Raw genomic sequence first — 26,025 nt, 5'->3', positions numbered from 1 at the left:
CGTCACATTTCCCGCCTGTGTACGCGATGATCTCTCTCTCTCTCTCCCGGCCTCTCCCACATTCGTGTTCCCTGGGAAACTGTCCCGCGCAGTTTCTCCTTTGCAATATGTTTAGCTCGGGCCAGCCACGGCCCCGCGCCCTTTATTGGTTGGTCGTTTCGCGCGTTGTCTTTCGAGGTGAGCTCGTTTCTTTGTTTGGCGCTCTCCTCTGGGCTGAAGATTGAAAACCAGCGCTGGGAGGTGCGCATTCACGTCCCATCGAGTCCCCAGTCGCCTGAATCAATAAGCACGAGAATAACGCGGAGAGAGGGCACGCTCCTAGCGGCGCGCAAACGAATACCGGACGCGGTGGCGTTTCTGCCAATCTCGTGACCTGAACGCTTGTTTCAGTTTGACGCCACGGCTAGCAGTCCGCGCTCGACTGGAAGCGTGGTTTAAGTTTGGAGGATACGAAGGCTATTAGGTTCTTTGACTAAATTACTGCCTCGAACGCAACACTGAGTACAACAAAAGCTGTCAAGAATGCAACAATGGCATGCACTTCCAGAAATATGGAAGCAGAGCTGGATGTGGGATACAAGCGCACGTGCTTGAGCACAGAGTATGCGCGCGCGCTTAGTCAACAGGGGCATCTCCTCGTGGTGATAATGCCGCGCGAACGGAATACCAAGAAACTGCGTGTCAAATGTTCAGCCATCACAACTCGGCGGACGCGCGCTTGAGGAGCTTTAGTCAGCGGAAGGAACTTGGCCTGAGAAAATGGTACGTTCACCTGTGGCTGAAATAAAATGCATGCAGTTGATCTTGGGTGGCCACATAGAGGTCCTCCGCAGTGAATACACATCCACTGAATTTTTACGAGTCATCAGGCAAAGGAAACTGCCGCCTCGTTGAAGTCACCGCGAAGCGCTGCCTGACACGCAGCTGCGTGCCCTCTGTATCCGTTTTACTCGGGCGGAGTAGCTCGCCAACTTTTTCGTCTGCACCTAATGCAATTATAGAACTACTTGCGACGGTGACGGCGACTTCCATCCTTCGGCGAGCCGGCGACAGGTGCGAGAGGACCGAAGCGCGTCGCCCTGAAGATGGGCGCGTCTCGGCCCCGGGTCGGAGGGCGCCAGCGGAGCCCCAAATGAGCCCAGGGGCGGTAACGGGAGGGGGCGTCGGGGCAGCCGACGGCTCGTCATGGGTGGCCGGAGCCGCAGCGGCGCTGACGTCGAGTGACGGGCCCGCCGAAAGGGAATCGGCACCTGCCGCCGGGAATGCGCGCGGCGACCAATTAGGCGCCTTTCAAGCCGCGGGGACAGGCGGCCGGCAAACTTAATCAGGCGCCCGACGGCTGTCTGCTATCGGGGGCCGCCTCGTCCCACGTGGCACTCCGAGACGGCTTCCAGGCCGCCGCTAACGTTTCATTATTGCGCGTGCCGTGGCCACTGCGCGCTGCTGGCGCCGCGGCCATCGATATGTGCGTCTTCCCGCTGGGATCCGAGATGCACGTCGCTGGGGCTCAAGTCAAGAACCCTGCTTGTCTCGGAGCTGCCGGGAACAAAAGGGGGCGTGGGGAAGAAACCGCTGCATTGCTCGCGTCACGTGAGGCGCTCCCCGTCTGCGCCACTCGCGGGGGCCAATGGGCCGACTTTAGTATCCACGCGCCAGCTCCCATTACGACGTTCTAGGAACGGACCGCCGCAACGCAGAGAAGAAGGAGGTGTGGGGGGAATGGCAAACGAATTTATTTCTATTCCAGCGCCGGAAAAGACCTTCGCGTGGGCTTGACCGAGTTTGGCCAACTTGGCGGCCAAACTGCAGATCTCACGTCACTTACGTACGTGACTTACGTACGGCGAAAGAAGCGCCGATAGTAGTAGATTCAATTATTCGGCTGACCTTTGCTCGCTGAGCGCTTGAGTGAATTTACGTGTGCCTCTCCTTAAACGCACGTGCTTGTGTGTACGCAAGTTAAATTCGTTTGGGTGCGAATGAAGGCCACCTTGGCGTATTAGCGCTCCACCTGGAGGAAACAGTGACTCTATTTGGGCCCTTCCAAAGAACAGGTTTTTTTTTTGTCGCCTTCTAACTGCGGTTTTCAACATTTACCGTTCCAAGAATCATTTTAAAACTGGAATACACCCCATTTTGCGTGGATAAATACTGGCTGGCCTGTAATAGCTCATTAATGGAAGCAGACTTCCGTGCAGACTTAAGAAAATACGCTACGGAAGCCATTAGCAATTGTTAAAAGATAGGACGAACATCATGGCCGCCACGTTGACTTTAGTCAAGCCAACACTGGAGTGCCAAGAGATTACTTGTGTCTCATTAAGCTTGAGGAACCGACATTATTGAATAGAAGTATAGTGTGGGGAAACTTTGTTACGCGAAGTCATCCAGTGTGGAACCGATAGCCGAACTATGTCGCTCCGCGCCCAGAGGGGAGGCAAACTGCAGTGGTGGGCGAGTTGAAGGTGGTCATCCACAGCATCCGGAGCGCATCACAGAATTGTTTCCTTCTGCAACCTTCGTGACTTGGTCCGCATCAAGCGAACGAATTGCACATCTGCACACATCCAGAAATTGCTTTTTAATAGCGGTGTTTTGTCAACGGCATCCGATCGCCTCGAAATACTACAAGACGCGTTGCTGAGCGCCCGCATTGATTTCAGCGCCAGACAGAAATATTGCGAGGATAAATCTTTTTTGTTTCCCGGCTATGGCGGATCAAGAAGCACGCCGAGGATGCCTGCAAGAGATTGAAACACCGTAGTAGTGAGCCGTGGGAAACAAATAGAAGCTTAACGCGCTTTCTTCTCTTTGTCTCGACGAAGAGGTAAGCCGCGCTGGGCTGCCCGAAGAAATTTCCCCAGCGAATGTTTTCAGTGCAGGGCGCCGGCGGCCGACTTTATGCCCCGGCGGCCGAGTACGCGTCGCAGCGGGCGACGGCAAACAATCGCGCGACATCAAACGGGTGGCTGACGCAGCTGCCCGGCCGGCGCCGTCAGCGCGCGAAGGCGGAGAAAAGTCCCGCGTGACGCACGAAGAGGGGGCGGGGGGAAAAGAGCTCCGCGAGGCGGACGAAACCGCTTCTGGATTGTTTAAGTTACTCCGCCTCGGCAGCGCCGCGGCTCGAGGCAACGCTTACGCTTTGCCGGAGCACAAACGGAGTTTCATTATGCATGCGAACCGCATTCGACTGCTCTCACTTTCTCCTCTTTCTCCGCCTCTGCGAACGGGGAAAAGTGAGGCGGCAGAAAATAACCTTTCAACGAGGAAATTCGGTGAAATGGAAATGCGTCTTTTGTTTCGGCTGCGCGCTACGTGGCTATATCTCTCGCGCAGCTCGCACTGTTTGCATGTGGGCAGTCGAAACTCGATGGCTCGAGAAAGCGCCGCCTTTGGCCGGGAAAAGGGTGGCTGCTCGTCGGTTGTGCCATCACCATGCCAGTGCCTCGGAGCTCCGCAGATAGCGGAGGGCGCGTTGCGTACCAAGGCGTGGCAATCGCTACTCCATCAGCAGTGCCAGCACAGGCGGCCATTACAGGACGAGTAGGCACAATGCAGCATTCGATGCCTGACAGTAGGCGGCAAGATGCTCGAATGGGCTTCTACCTAGTACGTGACGAAAAAAAGCAGCGCACACTTTGACAAAACACAAAGAACAAAAAAGCAGACACCACCAGTTGTAAGGGCGGCAAGCAAACAAGTTGGGGCGTGTCAGAGGACTTGGTATCCCCCCCAAAGTCTAGAATGGTACTTCTCCACAATATGTGTCCCTGTGCGGAAAAGCTCTTGCTCAAGGGGCATAACTCGGAATAAGTGCAAGTGCGAATTGGAAAGGAAGAGTTTTTTTGAAGCTAAAAGCTTCACTACGCCAGCTTCTCGAGCCGTTAGCGGGACTGCAAGTTTGACCTTGAATGTAGCTAGAGGTCACAGTGGCCGCAAGTTTCACCTTGAATGTAGGTAGAGATCAAACCATGAGCATAACTGGTGGTAGTCAGGTTCGCCACATGACGTCCGCTACAGCAGCGACACCAGCGGCTGTTACACGAACTATCTTGACTTGACCTTTGACATTTGACCTTGACATCCGGTCAAGCAGGAAAGCGTCTGCCGGCATCGAATGCACAAGTTATGAAAGTGGGTTATGCATAAAACGCCGGTGCACTTTGATGCGTTCAGCAGAACGCTAGGTGTGTTAGACGCGACGCCTGCTGTGGAAACCGACACCCGAACCGCGCCCGTAAGTGAAGGAAAATGAAACAAAGATGGTTTTAAGGAAACGAAATGACACCTGTCTCACATATCTCCGTGGACACCGGACCGCGCCGTAAGCGAAGGAAAATGAAAGTTGGTTTTAAGAAACGGAAATGCCGCCTGTCTCACATTGCGCCATTTCCTTTCCCCAAGAAACCAATTTCTTTATTCAATTTGACTTTCTGAAAATATCTGCAGGGTTTGAGCGTCGTTTAGATCCTAATTTGTTTCCGTATCTTCGCATACAACGAGGAATAATGCAGTTGTAAATACCACCGAAGCTATATTAAATATACACTGCATTCTGTGAGCGCGTTAAGTGTCGTTTCGAAGAAAGCAAGTTGTTTAACAAATAAAAAAATGACTACTACTGTGTGTGCGTCAGTATGGCTATCTATGGAAACCGCCAGTCACTCTACCACAAACGTAACCAGGGAGATGCAGCTTTCCGCTTTCGACCAGGGTTAACCAGAGATAAACCACAAGCAATTTTTTTTATTTTAGCCGCTTCCGCTACACCCTGAATATGACGTAATGGTTGCTTGATTAAACACTTGCTGCTGAGAACTTAAGCGGATGATCTGAATTCGCAAATCATGTTGGAAGTTGCTTTGACAGCTTTTCGTTACCTCACTCAGTTATATTGTTTCTTCCGTTAAATTTTTTTAGAAATATTTATTTGTAGACTAATGAGCCCAATTTCCTAACTAGCGTGCTCTCGAAATGAGGAAGTTAATTTGCGAGCGGATCGTGAGAGAGACAGTAACGAAAAGGAAGGAAGGTTCACCAGGCAAATGCCAGGTTTGCTGCCCTGCACAGAGAGGGAAGATAATGGGTTCGAAGGAGCACCAAGGAAGACATAAGGCAGAAAAGCGCGGCAGATCGCTGTAGTTCTTTGGCCGCTCGATAATAACCAACGTACTACGCGTCTGCGGAAGTACAAGCGCGCATTTTGAGCTACACAGCTACCAGGCGAAGGCGGTGTGGGGCTGTATGATTGCGCTAGAAGCGAGGAGAATGGATCCGTTGGGCGCTAGCCTGCACGCGCTAGCCTTGCAGGATTTACTCGCAGGGGATTAGTCGTGAAGGATTAGGCGCGAAAGCGCTATTTCTATGGGTAAACCTCGAGCAAGATCTTGCGGAGTTTGTTGAATTGTGGCCGGTGAAATAAATAAATAAAAATAAATCAAATAAATACTCGTGACACGGATCCGAACCCGCGGCGTCGCGAACAGATCAGCTTCGCTGGCCACTGCGCGAAAAAAACAAACTAGGCTATCATCGCAGCCGAACACGCCTTGTCTTGTTGTTGTTATTAGTATATGAAAAGATGGCACATACCCACACTGGGGGATCAGCCAAGAATCGGGTGGCTATTCACCTGGACGCAGTTAATACAAAGGAAAAGCAAGTGGGAGTGCAACACGCCTTGTCTTAATCTGCACACATTCGCACTGTTCATTGTAGTACATCGTCTTCTTCATCAAGTAATACTACTATCAAACTAATATTCGCGCTTCGAGCTATGTGGCGGTAGTGGCGGAGAGATGCGCGCCGCATGCGTTGGCGTTGACAACTTTGGTTCAGAAACGCGGCACAGGAGCATAGGCCGCCGGCGTACATTGGGAAAATTGGCGCTGACGATAAAAAAATGTTTAAGATGCACATAACTGGCTCCCTGGCTCAGTGGAAATATAAATTGCTTTTCAGGTACGTGGTGCTTGTGTACGCCTGCAAAATCTATGCTTTCGCGCAATATTTCGTGCTTGGCAATGCTAATCCGCCAGCCACACACACACGCGTACAGTCGTGATTACAACGTGCTACGTGGGCCGCTGTGTACGAGGGTGGAGCTGGTGAACACTCTCAAGATTCGCGTACAGCAAATAATAAACATAAATACCCACGAGAGAAGCAAATTGGACAGCCGTCGCCATAGCTCAGTTGGTAAGAGCACCGGACGCGGTATTCGGAGGTCGTGGGTTCGGATGCCACCGGCGGCATGGTTGTTTTTTCTGCTGCTTTATAAGTAATTTTTTTAAGCCATAGATAGTATTATTATCCCACTGATCAGCATATATATATATATATATATATATATATATATATATATATATATATATATATATATATATATATATATATATATATATATATATATATATATATATATGTGTGTGTGTGTGTGTGTGTGTGTGTGTGTGTGTGTGTGTGTGTGTGTGTGTGTGTGTGTGTGTGTGTGTGTGTGTGTGTGTGTGTGTGTGTGTGTGTGTGTGTGTGTGTGTGTGTGTGTGTGTGTGTGTGTGTGTGTGTGTGTGTGTGTGTGTGTGTGAGAGAGAGAGAGAGAGAGACAGAGCTGACAGAGCGCCGCCAGTGCTGAGACCCCGAACCATTCAGAAATCATTTTCTCCAAGGTGAGTGTACAAAGGCTCATAGAAAGAAAAGGCGAGGCTACTCTCAGCAGGAACCGGCATGCTCCACATCGTTGTGGATGGAGCGGTGCACACCATTTCTCTCCTCTCTTCCTTTTTATTCGCACCGGAGTAGCTCTCGTCGCCTTCGAGGGACGAGGCAGCGGCTCGCGCCTCGAGAGGCCGGCGACGTGACACGGCGGCGGCGCAGAGGCACTTTTCTTCCAAACTGAGCGTTCTATCTCGAAAGCACCGCATCGCAATGAGAGAGAGAGAGAGACAAAAAAGAAATGAACACGTACGTGCGCGCAGGCGCAAAGATATGCGCGCGCCTTATTTGTTTCTTTTGCGGCGCGTAAATACCGCGCGGTGGCGGCGGCCCGCAGGCGTGGCCGGCCGTGCTCCGGTCGCGAAAGGTGGACTCCGCGTCCGAGCCCGGGTCCATCAGCCGATGACGAACGAGCCCGTTTTCCATTTCCGCCCGGCAGACATTGGCGCGCCCCTCCCGACGGCAGCCGCGTCGCGATCGAGACCCGCGGCGCTCCCCTCAAGCGTGACTTGAAGTGGGAGCGCGCGAGAGTGCGCGTGACGGCTCCCGGCGCGCCGCGGCTGCTGCTGCTGCTGCAACCGGCGCGCCGCTCGAGAACCGCCATGCGGGGGGGAGGCGGTGCAGTGGCAAACAAAACCGAGTGCCTGGGTGACCGCTGCCGCAGACAGCGTTGTAGGGGAAACTGCAACTGGAGAAAGGAGAGGGGCAAAAGATACCAGCAAAGCAAGGCGAACTGTCGCCGAGATGAGCAGTTAGGCGAGTATAGGGAAGATAGAGCAAGCCCCAGAAAAGAGAGCCCGCCACTGTTCCCGTTGTACATTGCTCCATACAACGCCGGCCGCGCGGCGAGGCTTTCTAAAAGGCCGCGCCATGAACCGCGGGAACAATAAAGCCACAGCCGGCGGCGAATTAAGCTGCGATTCGAGCCGATAAATGTCACCTGCATCGCGGCTTCGAGTTCGGCAAGGGCGGTTTAGTCTAGATCTGCGAAATTAACGGCGATGAATCTAGGGGCTAGCTGTCAGCTTCTCGGAAAGTCATCTTTCGCTTTCCCTTTTTCCAACATTCTCTTAAAAACACTGTCCGTGGGCCTTTTCTTTTCTTTGAAAAACGTGCCGCACAATGGACTTATTCTCAAGGCAGTAGGCAATGGGAGTTTCGGGAGTAAATAATATAAACTCCAGACCACGCGGAGCAGTTCAGACAGCAGCAGCTGATTAGGAAAGCCAGAAGCCTCTCCATGCTGCTCTGCCGGCAAATTAAGGGCTGATGAGCGTCTCATGCTTTGCTCAATAAAATCGGGAAAAGAAATCGGGAGATCACTAAGCGTGCAAAAAAAGGAGAAGCAACCAAAGGCGCTGCTTCTTATCTATGTGTTGTCAAGTGCCGTGAAACAAAGCTCTGAAATTTATCGGCGCTGTGAACGCACCCCTCAAATTTTCAGAAGTCTTCTTTTTTTATGGGAAAAAACTGGAGGGAACGCTTAGGCTCCGCCTTAAGGGTATGACGTGACAGCTTAATGGGTTAATGGCCATATATGCGGTATTGGTCATTCTCTACTTCCTACATTCACAGATCCCTGGGAGTCCTCCTGGCGCAGTGGGTTAAGCAATGCGCCACTTCCCTGCGGTGCCAGGCGCTGCCACCGGTGAGGCTTGTGCGCCCCAGGTTTCTCTTGCTGAGCAACCTCACGCGACCTATTATTAATTTAACTGCCACCTCCCACGGTGATCAGTTTGCTCGCAATCCGGTGGACAGGTTGTGATGACGCCACGAGGTCACGTGACCACCTACCTCCTAGGTTTCTTCTCTGGGCATTTTTTGCAGATTTTTGGCTCGCGGTCGAAGACGCCGACGCCGCATTTTCTGCGACACAAGCTCGCTAACGCTACCGCGTTAAAAGTGCGTTCATTATGCGATTAAATACAATAAATCAAGCTTCACATGAAAGCTTTAAAGGAGTGCATTTTGAAGAGATTGAAAAAAAGAGAGAAAATAGTGGCATGCTCAGACTTACCTCTTAACTGTCAAGTAACTATGTCGTGGTCATGGTGCTGTTAAGCAGCTACAAATGCTTGAAGATAATGCTTACTTATAAGCGCTTAAGCGTAAATAAGGAAATAAGGTGAAGATGAACATTATGGGTGAAGTATTCGCACTCTAGCCTGTTCCGTGCTTGAGACGACTTTGTTTTGTTTTTTTCAGCCGCGTTTCCACAGGCGGCGTTTTGCGGACAATATGCGCTGCTGGTTTCGTACATGCACTTTCATTCGTCCACATACGATGCGTCTGGTTTCCTCGTCAGGAAAGTTCTCCCTTCTGCATCCCCGGGTTGTGCGGCTCACCAGCTGGGACAAATTCATAGCGGTCCTGCAGTCTGTTACAATCCACGAGCGAGAACAGGTCGAGAGAAGAGCTTAAGCGATACAAGAGTAACACGTATTTCTTTTTTTGTTCTGCTCGTGGCATAGAACAGGCCCAGAGAGCCGGCACGAATTTTCGCCGCAGCATTGCCTTAAGAAAAAAAAAACGTTGTTTGCTTGAGCACTTATGAGTCTTAGCGTGCTGGCACAACCGCGTTAATCGAATATTAACGTAAAGTAGAGCCAGTCACCAACGCCACCGATATATGCGCGCATCCAGCAATGTGGGTTGGCCTGCCGAGCGGCTGACCTCGTCGCCATTCGCCCAGCGGCAGCCTACGTGCCAGCTGTGTCGCTCTAGCCAGGCTTCCACTTGGCTGTTTCACGCGAACACTCTCACGCGCTGCCGCGTCGCCCAACAAGGCTGCGCGTGCAGGCTGCGCAATATGTGTTGGCCAGCGCAGATTTCCCGCCGATTGGTTCCTATTACCCGCAATAATCCGGGTCTCCCGCGCCGCCTGACAAGCGGGACGGGGCGCGCTGCTGCCACGTCGGACGCTGCGCAACAGCGCTGGCCCCCGTTGTCGCCGGGCTGGTTCTGCTCCCCCGCCGCGTTGGCCGCAGAAGCGGGGTGGTCCGGCAACAGGACGCAAAAAGGAGCAGAATTCGATCCAACCTGTTGCCGACCCGCGGCCAAGTTGGCGGCACGCTTGGCCGACTGCGGCGGGAGAGCGGAAGGAGCTCTTCCATCGTGGCGGAGCGGCCGCAGCCGGGCTCCTAATGACAGTGGCCGCGGTGATTACTCATCGCGGCCCGTGCTCCGTTTCAGGTGGCCAGCGCTGATGGATGGCGCAGGTGGTCGGCCCCCCGGACGCCGGCGCTGCTCAAATTAATGGCCACCGCGGAAGCCGGCGACAGCTTCGCACCTTCGGCATCACTCGACGCCTCGTTTTTAAGAGCCGACGGACCGCTTTCTTCGCGGCTGGGCGACAGCAGCCACTTTGGAGGATTTCGAACTTGCTTCGCGCAGCGAGAGGCAGCGCTGGCTTGGGCGCCTCTCTCTTCTGTGGTCAGGTCCTGCTGCGATTCGCTGAAGAATGACCGGCGCGTTCGGATCGCGCCAGTGCGGCACGTAGGCTCTGCTCTCTCAGGGGAAATTAATCGCGTGAAGCCACTGTTCTGTCTAGCCTGAACCGATTGACTCGTCACGCATGAGCTGGCGCGGACGAGTGAAGAAGTAGACAAGTACGCTCGTCGCCATCCGCACACAAGTTCAAAGTTCACACGCCTAAGCAGCCTCGGTGCGACTGCTGCATGGATGCTTTGACGGGGTGCTCTCTCAGAGGAAGGCGCATGCGGTGAATTCAGCAGGACTCCGGGTTCACTGCAGTTCCGCAGCTGCCGATCTGGGGAAGGGGTCAGGACAGACCGTCGCATGTGGTAATTAAGGCACGGTGCGGATGGCCCCCCCCACATTTGCAAGTGGTGACTTGTCTCTTGGCGTTTTCACCTTAAACTCTCTGAAAGAGAGAGAGAGAGAGAAAAGATATAGGAAGTGTTGCCTTTCGGTTCCTCCATTACTCGATTACGTTCATTCCAGACAGTACTTTCCTTTCTCCGACAACCTACAATGTGACACAAGAAGAGGCACGAGCACTAGCTATCTTTTCTAAAAACAGTGTCTGTTGTAAATATTTCTCTTTTGTGTCCTTACCGGCAACACTTCCAGAGCTCCCTCGATACTGAGACCCATTATACAAAAGTTAATGCAATGTATAGGTTAAATGTGCTCGGTGCGCGTTACATTTCAGGCATCGTAACTCCGAAGGCGTATTTGCGATGTAGTCGAAACCTTGTTGTCAAGGGTACCGTTGCACGTACCGTTCGTATATGCTTGGCTGCAATTTGTATACACTATTTCCTGTGAATAACGCAGTAATTTTCAAACTTTTCGTTGGTTCTTTCAGCTATGCTATATATATATATATATATATATATATATATATATATATATATATATATATATATATATATATATATATATATATATATATATATATATATATATATATATATATATATATATATATAGGGTTCGCAGCATGTAAAGATATGCAGCACAAAATGGAGGACCCGCAGACCAGCCGTTTCGATCAGGGCACATAGCCGTGTGTCCTGGGGGCGCTTATTTAGTCACTCAGGCCGGCCACTTCAAAGTCTGAGGCGAGCGAGAGAAAAGAAACATCTATTTTGCGCCGACCACGCACGACTACAGGGTCTTGGAATATGCAGCCAGGAATGTTGCGCTACGCGTCGTGATAAAGGAAAGCTTTGCGGTGTTGAGGGTGCTGCATTTTTGCGCGCAGTACAGGCTTCCACGTTTCGTACTACTTTTATTTTTCGTACGCTTCGTGGTATAGCCCGATTGGGCACTTTGTTCGACAAAACTCTTTCTTGGCGGATCCTTTCGAAATGCGCTGCGCATTGCCGGATTTCTTTCTTTTTTGTCTCGCTTTGCTCTGAAGTTGAACGTATATGAATTTGGTCAGTTTACAAGCTGTCTGTCACTCGTGGCATGGAGTCCGTCGCGATGCGTTCCGTACGTTATTGACCGACGAGTGCGTTTGATATCCGCAACTGAGGGCCCTCTTTCGACGCGTGTTGCTGAGCGAGAGACCCATCGAGTGGCGGAAGCTGTCGTCGGATATTCCGATCACGATCCGCTCTTCTACTCCGCAGGTGGTTGAAGCGCGAGCACTAAAGTCGATGTATACAAAACAAATGCCTCATCATGTGTGTAGCACGAAGGCCGAGAATAATGGCAACAAGTGCGCCGTTACCCGAAGGAATGAGCGTCTGTGTGATGCAGCTCCGTGTGTTTACACACTGCCGTAACAGCGCTTTAAGACGCCCAAAGGTCGTTTGGGCGAGCATCTGCGCCATCGGCACCGTGCACGCGCCTAGCTGCGTGGGAAGGAAAGGTTCGGCGCAAGACTCATCGCGTCCATTCCCGAACGAGCCAAAAGGAGCAACATGACCGGTTGCAACGGGAGGGAGCTACGCAGCCAGTCCTGCCACTTCCCCTCCGTCACGCATCTGTTCTGTCTCAGGCAGCGGCAAAGGGCGAGCGTGGCGTACTACACGTGTGCAGTCTCGCGTTACTGCCGGCGGCTCCCTCGATTCGGCGCGCCACTGCTCACCCGGGGGCTGCTCTTTGCGCACCTGCCAAGCGGCATCGCTGCTCCGTTCGCTTGCCAGCCGGCAGGGACGAGCGACAGCTACCGTGGATATCCATTTCTTGCGTTCGAGTTAATTTCTTCCTCTTTCTCTCTAGGCACCTTGTATAAATGCTAATTTGGTCAGGAGACGACGCAACTGCGCCCCCCCCCCCCCCCTCCCCGTAATTTTTTTTTTTTCTGCCGCCAACAAGTCCCCGACAGGTTGTCTTCGTCTCGGTGAAAACTGGACGCTGCGGGAAAGATGAGCACACGTTTTGCGTTTTTTTTTCCTCTCTTGATGTATACTCCAGCAAGATCCGACGCAATTAGCTTCAATGGAAATGAGCCGCCGTTCGAAAAGCGCTGTGAAAATTTGCTGCAAGCCGCAAGTCCGGGCTCAAAGCCGGGGAACTTAATCACCGCCGGGGACCCGGGCACCGTTTCGGCGCGAGCGCCCAACAGTCGGTCACGTGGGGGTCATCGATTGGGCGCGAGTTACACGGCTCGTGCCGCTTCAAAGGCGGCCCACCGCGGCCGACGTGTCCAACGACTTCACGGCCAGAATGGGCTTCAAAGAAAACCACTCATTAGGGCGGTGATGGAGCTGGGAAGCCGCCGCAGCTGCCCAACGAAAGGCCAAGACAGGTTCGCTTTCTTTTTTCTTATACATAAATATACATGGCAACAGGGAATGATTACTTCCAAGCCAACGGCGTGGTTCGCGAGGCGTGATTCTTTAATGCTTTCGAGCACCAGCGCGGCTGTACGTAGGGCGGCCGCGGGAATCGGTATCGACCACTTTGTATAGGCGCGAAGAAATATTTGTACGTCGGGGCTTTCCGCCAACACGGGGGTAACGACATCGTTTGGGGCATGGGGGCTTCCACAGGAGTAGACATTCAAAAATGTGAAGCCGCCGAATAGGCTATGGTGGCGACGTGGGGCTCAAACTCGCTGTGTCAACCTCAGAGTGGCGAGGATATGACGCGAGCGCGACGAGCTGAAAGCTAGTGGCCACAACCTAGTGATTCGCGAGCGCGGATGCGTCGAGAAAGAGGAATGTCTCCGCTTCGGAAGCTTTCGTGGTGTTTGCCCGCGCCTTCCGCCTGACGGACATCCGCTGTAGCACGCTATGCGACATCTGTGCACTGCGCAGCAACCACCTTTCCGTGACGGAAATCACACCGGTGATGCCGGTGCTGTAGCTGCGCTCCGCAGATGTCTTCGCAGTGTCTCCTGTGTCCCTACACGCACGGCTTGCGATAGAAGTGTTTCAAGCTTGCGGTAGTGAAAGATCATTTGCGCCTGACAGCGGCACTGGCGCCGCCGCGCGGCCCTCTCTCAAAACAGTACGCTGGGGATAGGCACCGTCGACATGCTTATCATCTGCGATGCAAGGAGATCAAAAACGATGGGAAGGCAAAATGCGGGCAGGAATGTCGCGCGACACCGGTGTAAACAAGTCTTCTTATGTTGCCCAAAGACAAGAAACTAGAAAGGCTTTCGAATTTTAATCTACGTATTGGTAAAGAAGTGCGGTGTTCGTGCGCAGCTGTCATTTCACGTGAGAGGATTTACGCTGGGGCCATACAGTAATGTTCACTAATTGAGGCCCGTCCTTATGACGTTTCAACATATTGCGAGCGAACTATGCTTTGTGTACAGAGGATCTCAACTCCATGCGTCTTCACTACGGAAATAATCCGCGCCTCGCGGAATACACTATCGTTATCTGAATATCTACTTTAATATCTGCTACGGGTCCCATTTCGACCCAAGAAATTAATTTTTGAAAATATGGCGGAGTGCCTGAAGCACTCCGGCACGGTTAGGCCCGGTATTGCACTGCCTCCTGGATAGGCCCGGGACATAATAGCGCACGCGCGTCTTTCCTCATTTTTCCTCTGCTATCTTTCGACTCTCCTACTTTCAGCACATGACAGCGGTTGTGGCTCATCTTGAGCCAGTAGGCAGGCCCGTGCTCTTTCCTTTTCTTTCTTCCTTACAACAACAGCAGCAGCAGCAGCGGAATACACTAGCGCGGGCGCATGAGTCTAGAACAGCGCCGAAACCCAGCAGAAAAAAGACGATACCAGAATACGATGTAACAAAAGATCCACGGTGATGAATGCTTGATAGACGTTCTCTAACTTGCAATTTATTATATTTGCGTCAGGAACATTTGTGAGTTAATTGTTTTGTAAGACCCTACGGGTGGAGGCTCCAGTGGGGATTATTTTTTTCCTTGTCTGAACTTTCTGAATTACATAGCGCCTTCCTTCGCAATAAAATTAGAACATATTCTGAAAAACGCATAAAAATTTGTAGTTTCAGGCCAGCTCATCGATGTCTTCTGTCTTGTTAGGAACACCGCACTTTCCTGAACTGATATTATATTTCCGCTTTAAATGAATACTTTGTCATGGCTGTAGACAAGACAAGGTTCTCCAAGATGACTACAAAACCCAGTGTGCTGATCATCTGATCTCTTCGCAGCTGAGAATTAAACGAATATAAGCCCTAGTTCCCTATGCAGGTCCAGACTACTTTAAAAAGCTATATAAATGACCGCAGCTCACTTCACCACAGTCGTCATCACTTCACCCAGAGCTGTGCGGATATAAATAGGGCCCGTAGAGCATATGCTACCTCCAAGTTACAAAGTAAGTGCTTGAAATGTTGAATATTATGTCCGGACGCATTTACATCAGCCGGACATCAACGCGAAGCCGCGCAAATCATGTTTCGTTAGGTGCTACAGGCGCAAGAGAAATGAAGACAAAATCTGCGGCCCCGGAGCAATTTTCTTTTCTTTTGAGAGTATGAAATGAAACCAGTCCCCGCGTACCTGCTTTAATACGGAGCCTATCAACTTGACTATTTCGGCACTCACGCAGTGCGGCGAGCCTTTAACGGCAGTTGTCTGAAGGAAGAGCGATACTGTGTGCGGAGTGCGTGGTTGCTTTGGTGCTGCAGCAGACGATGTGGCCATCATTCAATAACCCTTGCAATTTTAGTAATAAAACTGTGCGTTTCTTCAGCGAGAAAGAAAAAACCCTGCTTGCAGAGAAACCACGGGGCTTATAGGGTGACCTGCTCTTATTGGCGCGCACGTTTTCGCGACGACTCTACCGGTAGCCAGTGCATCCTCCATGTTGAACTGCCGCTGCGCCACCTGTGGGAAGAGGTTAGCGCGAGGAGCCCACAAAGGGTATTTTGGTTTCATCTCGCAAACTGTACAAGTTGCTCCCTTTACACGGGATTGCCTGTATAGGAGACCCCTTGCCCGACCTCTTTTCGGAGAGCGAGTATTTCAGCGTGGGCACTTCTTTCGTGAAGCATGACTTCCGGGCCTAATGCGAAATACCGTACATATCGGATTACTAGCTCTGCCGATAGATAGAACAGCAACAACAAAAGACACGCAAGATAAAAGGCCGCGGATAAAACTCACCTAATAGAATGGGGCGTCAGAAGTAAATGGAACAAAAATTTCTGAGCAAGCCTCCTGCCCACGCGTGGAGCAACGGAGCTCACCCTCTTGGCTACAGCTATTTCAAGCATGCACACTGTCAGGAGTAAAAGTGCTGTGAGCTTCGGTTAGATTTCCCTGCTGCGCCCCATATGCGATATGAGTGTCTTCCAGCCAAGTTGTCGAACTGCATTTCCCTCGAGTGTTGTGGCCAAGACTGGCCGTTATTAGGGCGCCACTCAGTGCTTGGGTCACGCAAGGCGCGTGCAAAAGTTGAGAAAGGGCAGAATTTCTGATTCTCTCGAATATATTGGAGATGAATTATGGCTGCCGATGGGAGAACAGAGCCCTGCGACAGTTTTCGCCTATGCGCCTGCCCAGTTCCCGGCGTTCAAAAGTGGCGTTTCGCCAGGTTCATGAATCGGTAGCACGAACGAATAAAACGCGGCACGCGTGCAAGGCAGAGTCGGTTTGACAACTATGCACCAACACCGTCCGTATACCTTTTCCCCTGTCTTACGGGAGCGCAATGCTTTCCTTTTAGGCAGAAGTCGAGTTGATTCTCTTTCTCTCATTTTACTGCCGAAACCACGCTAACGACATTTGTGTTGAAACCATAGCACTTGCACAGTTGGTAGAAATAAATGCACGCGAAATATTTGGCAGTGTAGTTTTTAAATGAAAAAAAGACTCATTTGCCGTCAAATCCTGTTTCCCGCGATATTTTTCTTCTTAAATCTAGAATTCAGGTCTAGAATTCATGGCCCCGAAACTTACACGTCTCTCGATCAGTTTCAAAATTCGCAAGAGGAGTCTGCCTGCGCAAGTTTCTCGCAGCTTGTGTCGGTGATTTTTTGTTAACTTTTACAGAATTTTGTTTTAAAAAGTGCAAGAGATACGTCGGTACGGTCTGTTCAGAAGGATTGTGCAGCATGGCGGACATTATGTACCTGATAGAGCTCAATAATGAGACGATTAATTAGGTAAAAGTAACTCATGAATTTTTGTCTTAGATTTTTGCGGACAAGGTTATATTCTTAAATTGACGGCCATCGACATCGAAGGTAAGTTTAGGTTTTAAATTTGCTGAATCAGCAATGTGGTTCGAAATATCGAATGTCAAAAATTACGCATTTCAAAGCTAGTTGAGTTGGCTTTTCTGCATGCATATGGAGCGACGTCGCTGCGCGTCGTATTGTCGCCAAAACCGAGTTAACGTCACCTACGTAATCAAACACACAAACTGCGTCTATATTTGATTCACAAGAAATGTGAGTGACGCCATTTTATAAATATACAACGCAGGAAAGCCAACTCAACAAGATTTCAAACGGGAATTTGTGACTTGGATAATCCGAACCGCATTGCCAATTAACAAATCCGAACCCTGGGCTTGCCTTTTAACGTCGACTGGCTTCAATTTCGCATTATAACCTTGCCACCTACAATTTATCATAAAAAGTTTATTAGGCAATTTTAGTTAAATAATCGTCTAATTATTGGCCCTTATCAGGTACATAACCTCCGGCTTGCTGTGAAATCCACCTTCACAGACCGAATCCAGGTTTCTTCGACTGTTTTTAAAATAAAAGTTTGTGCATGTTGAAAAAATCTTCCTGTAGACCTTAACATGTGCAACAGCGACAGCTTCAGTGAAGGCTTGGGACAAATCGGCTCGTGGGTGGGACGTATGCCTTTGGACAGACCACAATCGGTCCAAAAGAGTGACCCAAAACGAAATCACCACGCCCAGGCTTGCTCAAAAACCTGCGCCCCATTGCACAAACGTGCAATAGGAAAAGCAAAGGGCAAAGGTGATCGGCACCCTCGAGGAAGCAGCCAACAGAAAAATGTCGGGCCGCGCAGCGCCGCAACGCAATGCGTGTTGAAAACGCGAGACTTCCGCGCGCGTCGCTCGACGAAAAGCAAGGCACTGTCTGGCGTGCGACGCGTGCGTCGTCTTCCTTTGAAGGGCGGGACGAACTACTCCGGGACCGCCACAGTCTTCTCTGGGGCGGAGGCCTCCCGAAGTGGGTGAGGCGCCTGCTGACGGGACACCCAGGAGCTGTTTGCTCCCTGCGCCGCCACGAGCGCGGCCGAGCAAGTTTAGAGCGAGTAATCCCTCTCAGAAGAAAGCCGGATCATTAATTAACTCGCAGGGCGCGGCATGTGTGCGTGCGTGCGCACGCGCGCGAGGAAGCCTCAATAATATCTCGGGCGCGGCGCCGCCAGGAATCCCGCGCCGGGCGGCCTTTTCTTCTCGTCGCGGGCCTCAAATTCCTGGCCGCTTTTCCGCGGACCGAGGCGGCGACGGCTCCTCCGCGCCGCTCCCCATTGTCAGGGCCAGGAGACTCGAATTAATCACCGGCTCGAGAGTCTCATACCGCGAATATGAACGCTCCTGGGACGCGCTGCCAGCCGCTCGTTTTTCCTCGGGAGGACTTCTTCCTTTCCGGACCCGCGCATTCCTGGCAGCCAAACATCCGAATGGCCCCCGCGGATTATGAACATCCCAAACCGCCTCCTTTTCTTCTACGCTTTATTTTTTTTTCTATTTTAGACGCAAGGGAAAGGGGAAGGTTCTCGACGTTGGCTTTTTGCTCCCCAGAATTCTTTCCCCCATCGATCCCCGCGGGTCATGAGCGCATACCGAAAACACCTTTCTCGCAGCAGCTCGCGTGCGCGCGGATTATGAGCGCACGCTGGCACCACGAAGGCCTCCGACAATCGCCCGTAGCGCGTATTAATAGGGATGCTAATGAACGCCGCCACCTCGTTATTAATAGCGGCCGGCCGGCCCGTCAGCGCGTTGCATGGCACCCCACCCCTCAGCACCAGGACCCCGCGACAATCAGGCACTGCGGGCGCCTTGCGCAATTCGCGCGAGCCGCTGGCTGGGCTGACCTTTGCTGCGAGAACTGGACGCCTGCGCTGGAGCGCCGAGACACGCGAAGCTGGCCTTCCGGTTGCTGAAAGCCCCGCCTTTCACTCGAGAACCTGCTCGAAGATCGAAGCTGGCTCCTTGCCCCTTTTAACCGGGTTCGTGGACGAAAAGTCTATGCTCTCGTTCCGCCATTTTCTGAGCTGAGCAGCTGAAAGTGGAGCGATCCGCTCCACTTTCTATCGCAGACGGAAGGTGGAGCGAGGTCCACGGTACTCGTGTGGAGCCTGAAAAATAAACCGGACCCGAGCTCAAAAATAAGCGTTGTAGCTCAGCTTCAGCTTCACGGACAATGCGACGTTATATTTTACCGAAATAGGGGGGGGGGGGGGGGGACCTCCTTTTCACGTTTCACGTGAAAAACTTTCGCGAAGCATTCCTTGTTTCGGGTGTAGGAAATGGAGCAGCGCTTTTCCTGCTCGCCGTACACGCCACTTGAGCAGCCCAACGCTGCCATTTCAATCCCGCCGTCCCTTATTCCGAAGAAATCTGCTGCGGAAGAAGTGCTCGGTGTGCGCAAGAAGGGCTTCGCGCCTCGGCGGCACCATACAACCTTTGAGCGTGCCCGAGTTCGGCGCAGACGCAACGATATAGGTTTCCTCGTCACAGTGCGCCCACTTTAACGAGAACAGAAAAGGGGCTTCCCATAGCGTAGCTTGCGCGGTGAAAGTTCAAGAGTAACTGGAAATTATATCGAACCCATTTGTTGTTTGACTGCTTGATTTATTGTTGAATCAACGTATAACAAAGCAGCACTGCCGACTGTATTGCCCGCAGTAATGCATGGCTCCAGATTTGACTTCGCTTCAGGCGTATAGGTTTCTGTAACTTTCAGTTTGTCGTGGTCGGTATCGAACTCGGAAACTCGTGTCCGGCAGCCGCATGTCTTGGCTGCTTAACCATTGTTGCCAGGATTTTTAAGTTGTAACGAAGGAAATTAAACACTTCTCAGGCAGACAATGATTCAAGCGCAACATATACAGCTTTCTCCTGTCAGCAAATATTTGCTAAAAGTCACGAGTTGTTTGCGTCTTTAAATGGAAACAGCAGTAGTACAATTTGTATACTGAACATCTGGATATGCTCACCGTTCACTCCCTTTCTTTCCTTCTTCTCCGTCCAGCAGAAAGCAGCAGCCAAAGGCTAGCACTGCCTTTCTTCGCACACCACCCCCCTATTCTTTCAGAGCTTTCCCTGCAAGCGCCAACAAGGAGTGACAATTTTCGCTGTCGTCTGTCGATTGCATCGAAATCTTACTTAGTTCGTAGCTCAGTCCAAAAATCTAAAGCATCTCGCAGAAGTTTTGGGTCAGAAGGCTTAGAACATTGTCCAGGGGAAGTTCTTAAGAAATACTAGGCTCACAGCTAACTTGGCGGAAAGCAGCGGAGTTGTGGTTTCGCGGCAGCCACCTCGTATGCCCGAAGCGACGAGGGCACAAACTCTCGATCATAAAGAGACGAACAAGAGCTGAGCGGCGCATGAGCCAGTATCGAACAGATGTGGTAAAATTAGAGCCGCCGTCTTTTGAGAACATATGTTCAGGAAAGCCTTCCCGCGGTATATGACACTCGGGTAGAGCAACATAGCGGGCTACAAGTGCAGCTATGCGGTAAATTTCTTGAAGTCTCAGTCACAAAACATATCCGAAATAAATGTGGTGTGAGAAAGAGGTAACTTGACAAAGATTCATGGCGTCGAATATACCTACTTAAACTGCTCCGTATGGGAGATCGTTTCAAAAATACCGTAAATTTATTGTAACCGAAGAGAGTACCGGATCCACGTCGCCAAGTGTTGGCGCGACAGCCAAAGCGGGAGTCTCGATTTAGTCTCGTGGCCGGACAGGCGACGCCGCGTTCGTCAGTGCTTCCCGTTGCCCTCGGCGTCGCGGATGAAAGTGCGCGTGCTATCCTTGACGCTGCGCAGGTTGTTGACAGCGTCGCGCAGGTTCGACAGCAGCTCCATCTTGACGGTCAGCAGCTCCTCGAGCTCGCGCAGCCACGTGTCGTCCTCGAGAGCGCGCGTGCTCAGCATGCGCGTGAGCAGTCGCACGTCCGTGGTCATCCACAGGTCGCTGACGTCCACCACGGCGCGGTAGCGCCGCAGGAGGTCGGCCACGGCCTCGGCTTCCTCCTGCTCCACCAGCTGATTGCGCAGCTGCTGCCGCGCCCCGGCCTCTGTCTTCTTGCGGCTCAGCGCCAGGCCCAGCTGCGCAGCACGCTCGGGGTCTTCCTCCTCGCGAGCCGGCTGCGTCGCGAAACAACCGCCCTCAAGCGCCCGCCCGGACACAGCGGCGCTGCTCTCGTGTACTCACGGTGCAGGGAAGCGAGCCTGCGGTGGTCTTCCGGTGCGGTGTAGGCGCGCCCAGCGAGCCGGTCGAGTCATTGCGGCGCGGGGAGGCCAGGCCCGGATTGAGGGCCACCAGCGTCTGGCGGTCCACTTCCTTGCCCTTGGTCTGCCCGTTCTCGAACCACTCGACAGTGACGAGGTGCGGGCGCACCGCGGACACGACGGCTGGGTGGATACGGCCGTCAGTTCGCCGGATGTCCACGTTCGTCCCCGGCCGCAGGACATTGTCCTGCCGCGGCCCGAGCTCGGACATGTCAGCGCTGCTCCCGCCACAACTTTCTCTTCCTCCACTCCCCTCGTGGAGGCCATAGGGTCATGCGCTCATCCAGTTCTCGACAGATTTCGCCCAAGACCTATTCGCGACTCAGCTTCCATGCAATCTCACCTTGCTTTCGGCCGCTGAGGCGTCTTAAAGGGCAGGGCAGCGAACAGAGCATCGAACGCTTTGTCCCACCACACACTTCTGATTGTTCGTCAGATGGAGCGCAGCATTATCTCCTCTTCTTCCACAGAGCCGCACAGACACTGCCTTTACCTCAGGGAAGGAACTGCTCTGCGCCCAAGTATACGGTGGTTGCCCGTTTGGGCGCTGACGAAAACGAAGCATAAAGACGAGCTCCGCACTGTGTATTCATAAGAGCGTGAATTGCCTTTTTTTCCCGCGCAAATACTATAAGATTTTCCTTGGCATTCACCATTATACCTTGGTCAATCCCCGCGTGGTTACGTGCCATGTTTACTGAGGTAAGCAACAACAACGTGAATTGTGTCCAGACCTGTGCTAAACTGTGGCGGCCTCGGATAGCAGCAAATATGTCCCCTTGCCCGCTACGAAACAGGCTCGTCAGATGGCAGTTAGTCATGCGAAGCGTTTTGCATGCGGCCTAGTAAAGAATGGCAATCCGGGGAAAGAGGCGCGTTCATCGCTTCGTTCGAGAAAGATAATGAAGCGCAATTCACTCGTTCATTGAACTCTACCCTCAGCTCACCGTCTCCTTCACTCTGCATGCATAGAGAGTTTGTTATATTAAGCAATAAGAATTGTGCTTTTTTGAAGAGCCCATCCTATTTTCAAGAAATGCTCTATATGAGTGCAATCGTGTGCTCGGGGAGCCCCTGGATCGCGGCAACCCTTCCTCCTGCCTGCACGTATCTTACATCGATCAGTCAGTGCTGCATTCTGTTGGTCCTTTCACGCAGCGCAATTTCTCCGTGTTTTGAAAATAGCGGCCACACTATGGCATTTTTGGCGATATTGCGCGACTCCATGCCCAAGAGAACACAGGACGTAGACACGGGAATAAGGAAGAACCCACGATTAAAGACAGAATTCTTCATAGCGCAACCCATCTGCGTGCTGTGCGCTGCACAATGAAGTAAACCGTCTTTAACAATGAGCCAACTCGCTCGAAATCGAACGTTACTAGTAAACACTTGAGTGCTACTAGCAGCTCTAATTATGGCTACTAATTGCGCACGTACGTTTTTGTTCCGTCGTTATTCCCGCGTCTGGCTCCTGTTTTCTCTTGTGCTTAGTGTCGCGCTAGATCTTCAAGTATGCCACACCAACTGGCCTGCATCCAATCGGCGTTTGTCCAAGTGTGCGTTAATTGCACAAGACGTTAATCGCTATCTCGCGGAGCCTAACACCTCGTATTGATTATGTTTTCTTGCTCATGCAAAACGCGAAACATTGGCAACATTTATCACCGACTTTACCGCCGCTGCTTTGAACAGCTTCGTGAGAAAACCAGAGTGAAGAAAAAATGCAGATTTACATGAAAGCGGCAACAACAAGGTTGCAACAATCCAAAGACGTGCGCATTGGTCCAGGTGCCGGTAATTTGGCACAATGTCACGAAATTTTCAGTAAAGAGCTTAACACGTCCAAAGCCCCCCTTTTTTGCGCTCTAGGGACAACTGACGACCCGATAAATCATTTTTACATTTTTATACATATGCACAGATTCCAACATTCTCGCATGGTGACTGCGTATGCGACAAGGCAGATTTGTGCAGCGTATGCGCTAAGCTGCCCGAGTGCACCAGTGCATCGTTGGCGATGGATGAATGAGTCCATGCAACTGTCAACGCCAGCGAAAGACAGAACCTCAAATTAGGGTTAAATGTATACAGGACACTGTTCATAGAATGAGCTCCAAAACGCAAATCTTGGTTTATTGATTCGCACTTACGCCTTCAGGCTGTTCCACATGGTGAGATTTTCAGGGGGAAGGGGGGGGGGGGAATTCCGCCATTTATCCTGCCTCCTGACGTACTTGAACGACTGTCGCTCTTGTCGCTGGCCCTATGCGACTGGATTTCAACAAGTTGGTGACACTGTTGCACAGCCGTTGTTGCCACTCTGATCGCTTCCGCATAAATCAGTGGGAAGCATGTACAGACGCGTCATGTGACGAACGTAAGCGAAGCAAGAGCTGTCAAAACAAGGCACACCTTTGGCGGCGGCAGTTTTGCTGGGTGTTGCCGCAGCTCTGATTTTGTAGACTTTCCTTCCTCTCGAGTTCAAAATGTTGTTCCCATGGAGCATTGTGCGGGTAATTTCTCGCATTTGTTTGAATAAAAGCAAGACTAAGCATTTCTTATCTCACGACTTTCGTGGCGAATTGTGAACAACACTACAGGCATCACGGGTTGTTTGCATTGTGACGATATAATGCGTGTTGTACAGGCAGAAATTAGCACATTTGCGGACGCATGTGACAGCGCTAACCAATATAACAGCTTTGCTACTTTCGCCACGGCTCCGGATTTCTTTTTTTTTTTGCGCAATCGCAGCGCATTTTCATATCCAGCCTGCGAGTGTTGCGATTCCACCGACGTCGAGTTATGCATCGGCAGCAATTGCCTCCCAACATCCGCATTTGCGCTATACAATGTAGTCAAGCATCCGTGAAATATTTGTTTCTTCAGTCCAATCTGCCACAGATAGATAGATATCTAAGAGGAGGAGGGAAAGGCAGGGATGTTAACCAGAAAAGGGTTCCGGTTGGCTACCCTGCACTGGGGAAGAGGGATTAGGGGACTAAAAGGAGGAAGAGAGAAGGAGAAAAGGGCATAACACACACACGTACAGCGCTGTCACAATTCTCCCCAATTATCTCAAATGTTAACTGAGCCTTGAGGTCTTCCGCAGCAGAACGCGTAAAACATTCTAGCGTTGGCATCGTGTCGCTTCGGATAGACCGCTCTACTGTGTCTCAGATGGCATGAATCTCAGTGGCCGTAGACGGCGCGTTTTGCAAAAGCGAACCCGACAACCCGCGAGCCCGGAACGCGAAAGTGACAACGGGGGCATTGTAGAAAAAGACATATGCACTGCATTATTTTCTGTGCAGATCCGCCTATGTGTGCGAAATCTATCGCGGATTGTAGAATCCACACGCGATGCTGAGTATGTGCTCGCCGCTGCGCCTGTTGCGGGACTGCAACGTAAACATTCGTTGGAGACACTTATATATATATATATATATATATATATATATATATATATATATATATATATATATATATATATATATATATATATATATATATATATATATATATATATATATATATATCTTAACTGCGGGAAGGCGAAAGCCGTTTGCGACTCATTGCACTGATTTCAATTTGAGCGGTGACGTCACGCTGCGCATGCGCAGTTGTTGCTTGGCGGCGGATCACACTGCTTCGACGTCCTTTCATCTGATGTGACGTCATCACCACCATCATCATGTGACGTTTCCTCGTTTTTGAGCAATTTTTACGCAAATTATAGATCTTTCGGTGATTTTAAGTATTCATTACACCACCCGCCAAAGTGGGCAGTTTGCTCACAGTTCAGTTGGCAGGTTGTGATACCTTGTCACGTGACCTATGATGTAACGGACGGACGCCGCGAGGTCACATGACCGGACGGACGGTCACCGCGAGTATGAGCCATCGCGATGATAGTCGTAGCAGTGAATGGAGCTGTGTTAAGCACGCTACCTCATAAATTAATTGTTATCTAGAAACAGCCCTCAGAAAGACTCTATAGATGCGTTCACTACACTCGAAAGCACACTGGGAGATTTTTCGCAAAGTAACGCAATCTACGAAGCACATGCGTAGTATTGATTGCCTCGTAAACCAGTGGCTAAGGTTATGTGGAAAGCCCCCCAGGCAGACCTCTCTTGTTTACCTAAGAGCTTGGGTTTCGTGTGGCATCACTGATGAACACAGCCTGCGCTGTGCTCTGTTACCAATGGAGAGCGCCAGGCTGTGCCCGTCACTATGTCTCCGGGAATGGCGCTGTTCATTCGGCCTCTCCCTACCCGCAGGGCCGCCTCACGACGCCGGAAGGGGTCACCGCCGCCACGGCTGGCTCGGTGGCAGGCTGTGATTGTCCAAACGCAATTCTTGTGCGTTCGCTACCAAGAACTGTGTCTGGACATCAGGGCCTGCCACTGGTCGCATCGGTGTGGAGTCTGCCGCTCGCCGGCCACCCTCGCTCGCTGTGGCCCGGCGTCCGGGACAAGTCGTGGCCGGACGCCTACCGGTCGTCTTGCGGGAAAATAAAGGACTTCGCTTTCCTGATGTCTCCCCGGGAGCGAGCTCCAGCGCTCAAGTTTGAGCAGCGAAGCTGTTACACCATTGGTCGTAGAAATAAAGGCATCAAGCACATTTTTGCTCTGCGCCCTGTCGACCGAACCTGGCGTACTCAAGTGGTTCGCAGTGCCTACTGCATTCTTTATAGGCAAATGCACACATGGGATTGCAAAAAAAAACTGTCGTACAGAGAATTCTAACACGTACTTTCTTCGGAAAAAAACCTCGCCTACTTATCAAGCTCCTTAGAGGCAGCGAAATTTTTTTTTTTTCAGAACCACTACAAAACAAAGTGATCTTCAGGATGCGCATACGGTATGTTTAAGGGGAGTGAGCAATGTGGCTAGAAAGAGGTGCCAAATATGATGCGCTGCA

General features: G+C 51.4%; 2 protein-coding genes across 2 annotated transcripts in view; one reads left to right on the top strand and one right to left on the bottom strand.

Moving 5' to 3' along the window:
• Window positions 1-25,714, top strand: part of LOC144096668 (uncharacterized) — a 60,336-nt gene extending 34,622 nt beyond the window's left edge. The window contains exon 3 of the mRNA XM_077629508.1: window positions 25,383-25,714. Coding sequence (XP_077485634.1) covers window positions 25,383-25,620 — 238 coding nt within the window. The 3' untranslated portion in view covers window positions 25,621-25,714. The remainder of the gene's footprint in view (window positions 1-25,382) is intronic.
• LOC144096660 (uncharacterized) lies at window positions 20,439-21,555 on the bottom strand. Its single transcript, XM_077629496.1, has 2 exons — window positions 21,020-21,555; window positions 20,439-20,952 (listed from the first exon to the last, which is right to left on the bottom strand). The coding sequence occupies exons 1-2, from the start codon at window positions 21,305-21,307 to the stop codon at window positions 20,566-20,568; spliced, it is 675 nt and encodes a 224-aa protein (XP_077485622.1). The 5' UTR covers window positions 21,308-21,555; the 3' UTR covers window positions 20,439-20,565.
• Window positions 25,715-26,025: the final 311 nt, after the last annotated feature.

Source organism: Amblyomma americanum, chromosome 1 (genome assembly GCF_052857255.1).
Source record: "Amblyomma americanum isolate KBUSLIRL-KWMA chromosome 1, ASM5285725v1, whole genome shotgun sequence".
NCBI classification, from domain to species: Eukaryota; Metazoa; Arthropoda; class Arachnida; order Ixodida; family Ixodidae; genus Amblyomma; species Amblyomma americanum.
Note: the sequence above shows the minus strand (reverse complement) of the source record. Positions and strands in the feature narration are given on the sequence as shown.

Bases quoted from the DNA above. Each gene is read 5' to 3' on its own strand.
- LOC144096660 (XM_077629496.1), bottom strand. From the start codon at position 21,307: ATGTCCGAGCTCGGGCCGCGGCAGGACAATGTCCTGCGGCCGGGGACG. The intron at 20,953-21,019 runs GTGAGTACACGA...TTCGCGACGCAG, and splicing joins CAGGCTCGCTTCCCTGCACC to CCGGCTCGCGAGGAGGAAGA.